At 43.1% G+C, this 10,785-nt stretch overlaps 1 protein-coding gene across 1 annotated transcript in view; it reads right to left on the reverse strand.

Moving 5' to 3' along the window:
* The window catches only part of ARMC2 (armadillo repeat containing 2), a 112,058-nt gene that overhangs the window by 95,088 nt on the left and 6,185 nt on the right, over nt 1–10,785 (reverse strand). Inside the window, exons 3-4 of the mRNA XM_055087576.1 lie at nt 7,408–7,579; nt 802–1,006 (exon numbers count right to left, since the gene is read on the reverse strand). Coding sequence (XP_054943551.1) covers nt 802–1,006; nt 7,408–7,579 — 377 coding nt within the window. The remainder of the gene's footprint in view (nt 1–801; nt 1,007–7,407; nt 7,580–10,785) is intronic.

Consider the following 10,785-nt stretch of genomic DNA (forward strand, 5'->3'; position numbering starts at 1 on the left):
CCTGCTCTATTCCCCACCCTGGTTCCAAGGCTTCTCTAGGAAAACACCAGTGTAAGAATTCACACAGTCCATACAGTGAATATTCTCTACAACTTCTTGATTTGGTAGGAAAATTGCGCCTCAATTTTCTAGGGGAAGCCTAGAAAGCCCTATACAGGAACACGGTATGAATTTAGGGGTTCCTAGATGGGATGGGGGTGAAAGGATCACAGACTGGGGCGAAAAAAGCCTTATCTAGGAACATGGTATGAAATAGAGTAATCCTCAATCATTCATTTTATGAGGGATTAGTAGTGAGATATTATAGATAAGAGAAATCCATAGGACTCTCCTGTTTTAACTATTAGTTTCCAAAATAAATATTCTAATCCAAGTTTCTACTGGAGAATAAAATAAATCAAGTGTCCACTCTTTGGTGGAGTCAACAACAGTGAACTAACCTAAAGGGAGGTAATGAGACATTCCAGCCCGGGCAAGGATCCCAAGTAACACAAACAGAATGATCAGTCATCACTCAAGGGCTTGCTGGAACAGCCCAAATAAAGCAGAGACGTTATTCTGACAGTCCTATCAAAGCAGCATTTTGGCAGGTATGAATGTTTTCCTGAGGATTAAAGAGGGAGATGTAAAATCAACCCCATTCAGCTGTGAGAAGAAATCTCTCCTACTCATGCATCATTAACTTAAATTTTGCTTATATAAAAGGGGAAAATGCAAATCAATCATCTACATAAGACAGAGAGCAAACTGGTAAATGACATAGTTGTCCTGACCGGAAAGTTAAATGCAAAGAATACTGACCCTCCACTTCTGAGATGAGATGGCAAGGATGCTGCCCCTTTGAAAATTTCTTGCTCCTTGATTTCACCGAAGTCTCCATCATACGTTAGCTGAAGTGGGTGACTCAAGTGGCCAATGGCATTTGGTTCTGTTAAATAAATCCTATGTATTTTCACCATAGAGTCCCCCATCGTAACTGTTTCTTTGGATTCCACTCTCTTCTTTGCTGTAATAACCAAGGAAACGTTTTGTCAAAGCATTTCTTATTTTAGGAATCACTATCTTTCAATATATTTTTCAATCCAAGAATTTATACAATTTTAAAACTACATATGACTTATAGTAATCAAGTCTGGAATTGTATGGATAAACCCTCCCTGAACATATGCAAGATCTCACCACTATTTTAGGTTTGACATCATCAATATAGCAGGTAAAAATGAATAGAATCTCAGCTCTATTAGCTTTGAGTCTACCTGTAGGTAAATACTCTAATTGAGGTTTATGAACTACCTAAGTCCACATAAATACTTCTGTGTCCCATAACAATTCTTCTTCCTGAATTTGATCATGCTAGTAATTTTTCATTCAGAAATATTTATTGAGTGCCTTACTGATGTCAGGCACTGTCCTAAGCACTTGGGATGCATTAGTGACAGAACAAAGATCCCTGCCCTCATAGGGCTTACATCCTAACAGTACACCTGTTTACACAATAGACAATAAGTAACAGACCATAATAAATGAAGTATATAAGATAATAAGTGCTATGGAAAAAAGCAAAAGTAGAAAAGTGGAGAAGGGTAAAAGGGGATTGGGAATTGGGGCAGGTAGCAATTTTGAACAGGTGGGCATGGCAGGCAAACCCTTACTGGAGGTAAGGCATCAAGCCATCAGATGGTGAGGGACAGTATTTACAGCAGAGGGAACAGCTGGTGCAGAGGCCCAAAGGCAGGAGTGTGCCTGGCATGCTCAAGTGGAGTGCGTGACGGGAAGGGGAGGAGAAAGGTGATCAGAGGAACGGGGGCCGGCTCTTGGAGGCCCAGCAGACGACTCCCAGGCGGGGACACAGGAGGGCACTGAAACACTTAGAAGGCTTTCTAAAAAGGAATCAGATAAAGTTGCAGAAAAGAAGTCCAGTCTCTGAACTGAAACACCTACTGTGTTTATGGTTACAGATCCTTAGACTTAAAATACAACACTGTTTCTTCATCAGCAAATTGACATTAGGAATAGCTTACCCACGATGCTGCTACTATTCTCTAGTCCGTGATAAAATACGTTTTGCAAAGGGGCAAGAGGGATGAGCTTCATATAGAGAAATAGTTTTGCAAGCTTTTCCAAAATGACTCAAGGTTTCCTTTTCTGCACTTGAACCATCAAACCAATAAAAAACAACAATAACAAATCCACCTTGTCTGCTCCTCTGACTAAGCTCCATGCTTTCCAAACACTGAATTTTACCACAGAAAGGAACCTTAGAGATTGGCTAGTCTAACCTTCATCATTCAGATGAGAAAATGGAGAACCCAAAAGGTAAGGTGACCAGTCTAAGGTCACAGAGCAGGTTCGGGGAGAGCCGAGACTGTACGGTGGGGAGAGCATGGGCTTGGCGTTCCATCAGACTTGGGGTCAAGTACAGGCTGTGTGATGCAGGCAGCTCACTCAGCTTCTCTCCCCTTCCTCAAGTGGTCCCAAGTGATAATGGCCTGGTAAAGTGACTTCCATGGTGCTAGCACACTCAAAACCTAGAAGTTAGGATCATTATTATTAATGGAACCCACGAATCCTGACTTCTAGTCCTGGGCTCTCTCCACAGCACCAGACAACCTTAAATATCTTTAGGACTGAATTACAAAGCACATACTTCATTTTAGATTACAAAGCATTGTTAGCCTGTCCCTATATGTTAGTATTCATTTATTTCACTCCACAAACATTTATGAAGTATCCACTGCCATGTGCCAGATGCTGTTCCAGGGGCTGGTGGTCCAGTGGTGAACTGAGAAGTCCCAGCCGCCATGGAGCTTCTGTTCTAGAGGGAAAAATGCAACCCTCCTTGTGGACGGAGGAGCTGCAGCCCCTCTGTCTTCACAATCTACTGGAGCGAGCTGTCAGTTATTACTACAGCGAAGAGTGGCCCCGGGGCTCACTCTTACTCCTGCTGGATGTCCACCATTCAACTGAATATAAGTAACGATGCTCTGGGCCTCTCTGGAAAATATGTGCAGCACGTTGTACCAATTTTGTAACAGATCATGGTACACTTCAAAAGGATTCTACAACCAGTAGCCTTACCGTGTAGGAACTGTCCTGTTTCACAGATATTTTCTTTGGCACTTACTATAGACTATACCCTGTTTCAAGGTCTCGGGCTTCAAAGAGAGAAAACCCCTTTTCCTACTGAAGTTGTCCAGTCTAGTAGGGGAAACAGAGAGGCAGATGCGTCCAGAAAGAGATTCAGTACAGTGTGGTCTGCGCCAGGTAAGGACGAGTAAGAGAGCAGGGGAGTCCTGAGGGGTTGGAGTTGGTCAGGGAAAGATTCATAAAGAAGGTGGAGCCTGAAAAGCATTCCAAAGGGTTAACAGGAGGCCAAAAATGAGTTCTGAGAAAAGGGAACAAAAGTCTGGCGTGAGAGTCAGCTTCAAGTGTGTCCAAGCTGTACGGTCAAGCAGGGCCCCATGCTTAGAAGGGCCTTGCACTTGGTTTAATGCTTTGCTGTTGCCATACTGAAATTCTAAACAATTTTTGAACAAAGAGCTCCACGTTCTCTTTATGCCTGGGTCCAGCGAATTACATAGCAGAGACTGCATGAGGCATGAAACAGCAGGATGGGTGCGGGGAACTGGAAGGGTTCCATATTGCTGGTGTGCAGACAGGGGCAGGGGGTGTAGGCAGGCAAAGGGGAGGGGCGAGAAGGGCCTGGAATGTTAGGCTGGGGCAGAACTATGCACGCTGCACAGTGAAGACTTCATCCCCTGGACCAGGAGTCAGCAAACTGCAGCCCCACCAAACCTGGCCTGCCGCCTGTTTCTGTATAGCCTGCAAGCTAAGAATGGCTTTTATATTTTTAAATGGTTGAGCAAAAAAAAAAAAAAAAAAGAAAAAAAAGAAAGAAATCAAAAGAACAATATTTTGTAACATGTGAAAATTATATGAAATTCAACTTTTAGCGGCCATAAATCAGCCTATGGTTGATTTCCTGCTGCAATGGCAGAGTTGAGTAGGTTGAACAGAGACTCTATGGCCCACTAGGTCTAAAATATTCACTCTCTGGCCCTTTACAGAAGAAGTTTGCCAACTTCTGCGCTAGGTCGGTGTTTCCCAAACTGTGTTCCCCAAAAGACAGATTCCACAGTCAAGGAGGTTTGTAAAATGCTGGGCTGAATTAAAATGAAACAGGTGACTTTACTAGATGGCCTTCCCCACCCTTTAATATGCTCACGTGCACTGTGGCTCTCCAGGAGGGAGAGGAAGTAGGCACACACTGAGCACAGGACCCTTCCTCCAAGGAAAAGCTATTAATGTTTTTGCCAAAAGTGTTCCCTGGAACTGCTTGGCAAGCACTCCTTTAGGCACGGGGGGCCCTCTGAAAGGTTTTCAGCAAGAAGATGATGCAATCTAATTTTTATTTGCTTCCTGACCTCTTGTCCCTTATGGCACACGGAGAGAAAACCATCATCTTTCACGGCCCACTGGGATGAAGGGACGAGGCCGCCGCTCACAGCCATGTCTGCGTGGGCGCTTGGTGCCCACGCTCTGCTGGCTGCTCCAAGGGCCAGGGTCCTTGTGTTGACCCACATGCAGCCCCCCAGCGAGCGGAGGGTGGGGCAGGAAAGGAGCACTGGACGACCAGGGACAAGTGGGTTACAAACCCAGGGATATTTAGGAAGCCCACGTAGGAAGCCTGTCCGTGGTGGCTAAGATGACAGAGATCGTGAGAAGGTGGAGCCTGCACTGAGGTCTCCGTCCAGCTGGAGTAACGGGGGCGTTAGCAACACGGTCACCTCCAGCCAAAAACCCTATTTGAACACAAGCAGTTAAACTGCTGGCCCTACGAATATGACGACACACATCTCTCCTTTCACTTTCTTCAAACAAGAATTCCAAACCTGCCACGGCACCAAAACAGCCCTGCCTGGGGAGATGTCAGCTACTAATGACTTCACACCAGGGGCAGGGACACTCCCTCTGTCTCAGTCTCCACCACAGGCCTTTATAGCCTGTTACCCAACAAAGGACACCTTTTCTAAACAATAGGGACTCTGAAACAAGCCCAGGGAGCTCCTGTACAGAGGACAGTGAGTCCAAGGCTGGAGCATTAGAATGTTTTTTTAAATTGGGTGATGTGTGCTTTTAAAAGACAATGACTTTTTACTGCCTCTGTTTCCTGGGTGCTGACGCAGACCTCAGGGATGATGGGAGCGGTGAAGGGGGCAACCGCCAACAGGGTGGATGGGAGAACGGAAACAGAGACACGCTTCGGCTGGTGGGGAAACATCTGTCTCTCCTGTCACCTTCACATACATGGCAACAGCTCAGCAAGCAGCAGGATTTTCAAGTGGGAGCCACCGAGAGTTAAATGTGTGCGGCATTAAGGCTCAGAAGCAAAAACATCTGATAGACAACAGCTCTGCAACCCTCACTCCAGCTCTGCCATCCTGCTTACAAGAAGTGACCCTGTTCCTATCCGAGTCTGACCTCACCCCGCACCGTGGCTCCCGAGTCCACTGCCTCTCACCTTGGCAAGGACTCGGCTCCCATACGTACCAATCCTTTCTGATGTAACTGGTCTGACTGGGGCCCTGGTGGTGCAACGTCTGAAAAGTTCCTCGGGTGGGTCTAAACGTGCAGCTACTATTAAGAAACAGAAATCAGATGACGTCTCTCCCTTGCTTAAACCCTGCCCTGGCTTTTCACTGCAGGAAGAATAAAGTCCTGGCCATGTCCCCCCTGGCCCAGCCCTGAATGGGCCCTGTGTCCTCAGCTCCCTCCCCCTTCCAGCCACATGGGCCTTGGCCTCCACCAGCCGAGGCTGCCTTCTCCTCATTACTCACATTTCAACTCAGAGTCTACCTCAAGGACACCTTCCAGAGGTGACACGATTCCTCCTGCCACAGTCGCTCCCCAGCCCAGCATCTAGCTCACCTTCTTCTTAACACTCAGAACCCAACTGCTGTCTTACTTCTTGGCTTTTCCAGTTTACTGCCTGTCTCCCCTCACAAGCTCTCTGAGGGCAGGACTCTGTTGGCCTAGACTGGTACCTGGAAGTTAGTAGGGGCTCAATAAATATCTGATTGACTGTTAGAAAAGAAACAAACTGGGACATCAAGGTAAAGCAGATTGCCTAATTACACACTCCATTCGCCATCGAGGTGTGGCACGCACACCCTGCGCTGCCTCTGCCTTTTCCTTTCTCCTTGATTCTACCTCTTCAGCTGCGTCAGGGATCACTAGGGACCAGACAGGAAAACGAGTGCATTGGGCGGGGGAGACACGGGGACTGCAGATCATATCCCGGGCTAATGGGGCTGGAGACTACTCAGCTCAATCACTCCCCATGGGGGCTGCACAGAAGGAGGGCCCAGCGCTGACAGATCTTCCAATGTTTCACAAAAAGTCACACATCTAGATTCTTCCGTGAGATCTTCTACATTTAAATGTTGGTGACTAATTAAAAGAAAAGGCTCGTATGTCAAACAAGTAGGATCCTAAGGTGGTGGCTTGTAATTTTCGGGATCATCTTCAGATTATCTCCTCTCTGTGAATGTAAACCTATCCCTCCTCTTCATCAATCCTGTTGACTGAAGGAGGGCCAATTCTATCAGCCCCTGTTAAAGTGGATTTCTAACTTTTGGGGCTACATATAGTAATGATAAACTTATAATATAATGTATAGTAAACTTGTAATATGATCCTGAACACACATGTACGTGACTGAAGTAAAGTCCTTGAAGCCACACTAACATTTATTGCCTGCAATGTGCCCTGATAGTTTCCATTCTATTTTATTCTACTTCATTGTTTTAAATGTTGGTGTGATCCACTAAATCGATTGTCATCCAACTAATGGGACATTTCCTACAGTTTGAAAAACTCTTAGTGTGCCCTGACAGGGGGTGATTCCAATTATTGGGGGCATTCCTTAGGATTTGAGGTTTTTAGCTTCTCTGTTTCCAGGTTTAGATACATGCCAGCACTTCTGTGGCCACAGGATAAGCCCCATTCGACTTGTGCTTACATTTTCACATGGGATCAGAAAGCTATTTTCAAAGACCTAAGCTTAGTGTACATTATATGAATCTTAAATACGCCTAATGAAATTAACAACTTTTTGAACTCTAATTTAGAAATGATTTCCAATATATCAATAGGTGAACGCATTCATTAAAGAACACTTATCCTAATATTCTTTTTCTACCAAGTAACTTTTTTTAAAAAAACTTTGTTTAGGTATTCTTTATAAACACCCATAAAATGTTTCTTAACCAGCTTTTGCACAATATTAACTAAGTTAACATAAAAAATCATGTGCAGTTTGAAAAACATCATATAAAAATAACTCTTGCGTGCAAACTCAAGAAACATGCTTGCCCCCAGGTTTTAAAGGATGTTATGTGGCCTTACGCTGAGCAGGAGGAAGGGTCCTGTCTGGCAGAAGAGGCCCCTGCGAGGCCGCCCTGAGTAAGCGCGCCCGGGCACTGCTTATCCTTTTAATCTTCGCGGGGTCCACTGGGGGTTTTGGAAAGGAAGGGCAGGGATCCTCTTCTGTGGCAGGAGATGCTGGAGCTTTTGGTTTCTGGAAAGAGATTTTTTTAAAATGATTGGCATGACTTTGTCTTGAATAAGACTCACCACCTGGAGCTGGCCCTGACACTTCCAGAGGAGCACAGGGCTTCCTGCCTGGCTTCTCCGCAGCCCACTGGTTCTCCGTCTCATTGGCCCACCTTACTTAATGTGTTAGGTATATAACACTTTTTCATCGTTTTGTCAATTATATTGTATGAAATACTCTACTGTCCTGCTTAGTGTATTTGAAAAAAAAGTTTACCCATGCCAGCAAACAGATCTCTGTAAGAGACTATAAAATATGGTATAGTACATTCAACATACCTTGTAAATTTTTGTGTTCGATTCAGCTCAGAAAACATTTTTTGGGCACCCATATGTGCCAAGGACTGTGTGGAATTTAAATACCACCTTTACATATTTTGGACTTGACAGGAGTATCTTTTTAATGATATAAAAAAATTTTAATAATGTAGATTAAAAAGTCACAAAACATAAGAGCAATAAGTAGTCTTGGGACTTATGATATGAAAATGTTTTATTTGCTACATCTCAAAAATTCTACGCTGATATCCTTAGAAAAGGGACATTACTAGCAAAATTCCAATTCCTTAAAGACTTAAAACCACCTGCACCAAGCACTGTGCCACCCAGAGCACCCTCTGACCTAACCTCCAGATGGCAGTGGCCTCCGACCCAACCTGGGGCCGCAGCCTCAGAGCGGCCTAAACTCCCACTTTTAGTGTTGCCTGGTGGTCCAAGGCAACAAGATTATCTGTCTATGAAAGCACAGTCTTATGGCAGCAAGTGCTTCTAGCTCTCTAGCCAAAAGTAATCGAGTTAAAGTTCCTCAAGTCACTTACATACTGTGTGAAATGAGTGACTCTCAATCCAATAGGTTAATTAACACATTTTTTAAAAATCCAGTGTGACATTCAAGTCAGATAATTTAGAAAAATGGGTAAGGTCATCTATCATATATGACACAGAATTTCACTCATTTTCTCATATACATTAATAGAACACAGACATCTATTAGTGTTCTCCTCTCAAGAAGCTGCTTATTTCAATAATGGTAACATTTTTCAAAATATTTTTTATATCCTCTTGTTCGTTTACATCTGTAAACGGTTCATAAACCAGACCAAAAAAAAATCGATTTTTTAACTATAGAGATACATTCTTCTAAACACAGATAGAAAAAGCATAAATAAAATAATCAGCACAATAGACAGGAAGAATAAATCACTCTGAGATCAAACCCATTTACTAGTTATGTGAACTTGGGTGGGCCATTTACTTCTTTGAACTTGCCCAGCTATCAAATGGAGACAGCAGTTCCCTTCTTGCAGGGACACTGATATATATACAAGACTTTTTATGGAGACTCAAGATATGCTAGCTCCCTCCTTAGCATATCTCGGTAAGCTGCTCACCCTTTATGTATTTACCAGATTTGGTTCCAAGTTACTTTTAAGTCTCAAAAGCTAAGGCCCTAGATCCTGAGGCAACCTTGCTGGAAAAAAGATCCCGAATTCAGAGGGGTTTATTCTGAAGAGACAACACTCATCTATCTGTATAAATTATGTTATATTTGTTTAATAAAGAGTCGCTTTACTTTTTAGTCTCCTTAATTTGTTGCAAAATATTCATAAGAATGTGACTTAGGCCATGAAACTAATAGTAACAAAAAAATCTAAGAGTATGATATAGGCAAATAAGTGCTTTACATTTAATTATGAAAGATGAAATACATAAGTATAACCTTCTCAACACTGAATGTGGATTCAAGGTTTTCTTATCTCAAAATGTCTGTACTCTGCAGGTACCTTGCATCTGAAACAAAGATTGAGAAGTCTGCCAAATAATAATAATGCAGACAAAGTAAATGGCTGCTTTTACAGATGCCCTAACTATTAGAAATATTTTGGGTACTAAATAAACGATCTTACAAAACAGAAAATGTGGTTTTGCAACGCTAATTTTTACCCAGAAGGGAATAACTGAATTATCTCTGGATGGCAAGATAAATCCCCTTAACTGCTCCTTGATAAAAGGCATTATTTTCCTAGTGCAAAATTAGTCATTGCTTGCATAATAAAAAATTAGTTCCATTTTACTACTGACCTTTACTAAATTATGTATCCCATTTAAACATATACCTCATTGGACTACTTAAAATATACAGTGATGCATGTGAAGCATTTTTAATTCTCCAAGGGAAAATGAAACAAGCCATCAATTTCTATCATGCCAGGTTCTACAAAATGTTCTTTCACTCTGTGGAGCAAAATGGCTTTTTTGAAGCACATGAGTAAAAATTTTTTCTTGTAAAATTCACTTCATTTTATAATTCAGAGAATGTTGCAAGTGGGTTTAAATCTTCGCTTGAGTACCTTACCTCCCTCAAGTTTTGTGTCATAATACTAGCCAGTGACTGGGGTATAACCAAGGTACTGGAAAAGTCAGATTTCAAGATCTGTCCTGTTTGAGAAAACTGCTAGAGTCCCTTGAAGACTGAAAGACTATTTTCATAGAACAACCCAATCAACGAAGACAAACCCCCTAGAATATTTAAGGGGTCTGGCTGGCCTTGACTCTCATGCCAGCAGTGGGCCCTGACCAGCTTCTGACCTGGCTCCTCCGGATCACCAGCTGGGAAGGTGGGGTCCCACTCTACATGAAGACTGGAAAAGGGGGTCCAAGACCTCCCATCTCAGAAAGCTGCTGTGATTTAATGTGTAAGGCAACAGAACACACACACACACACACACACACACACACACACACACACACACACGCACACACCTCCCGGAAGTTCCAAAGCAAATACGTATTAAAAATTCCCCCAAGCATATAACCTTTGGATGTGGCAATTGTAGGTGCATTTCTATTACTATGATTTTCTCCACAGGTCCTCTGGGCTCCTCTGTCACTCCCAGCATGTGATTCACTGCTGTAATGTCACCCTTCCGTTTCAGAAACAGTGAAAGAAAAAACACTGCTTTGACATTCGCATTCTGCTCTTTCTTACCCTGGACCTCCCCTAGTCCAAAGGTATATATGGGCTTCTAAGTCCCTTTCTTTTTTTTTTTTTTTAACATCTTTATTGGAGTATAATTGCTTTACAATCGTGTGTTAGTTTCTGCTTTACAGCAAAGTGAATCAGTTATACGTATACATATGTTCCCATATCTCTTCCCTCTTGCGTCTCCC

This window comes from Physeter macrocephalus, chromosome 10, assembly GCF_002837175.3.
Source record: "Physeter macrocephalus isolate SW-GA chromosome 10, ASM283717v5, whole genome shotgun sequence".
NCBI classification, from domain to species: Eukaryota; Metazoa; Chordata; class Mammalia; order Artiodactyla; family Physeteridae; genus Physeter; species Physeter macrocephalus.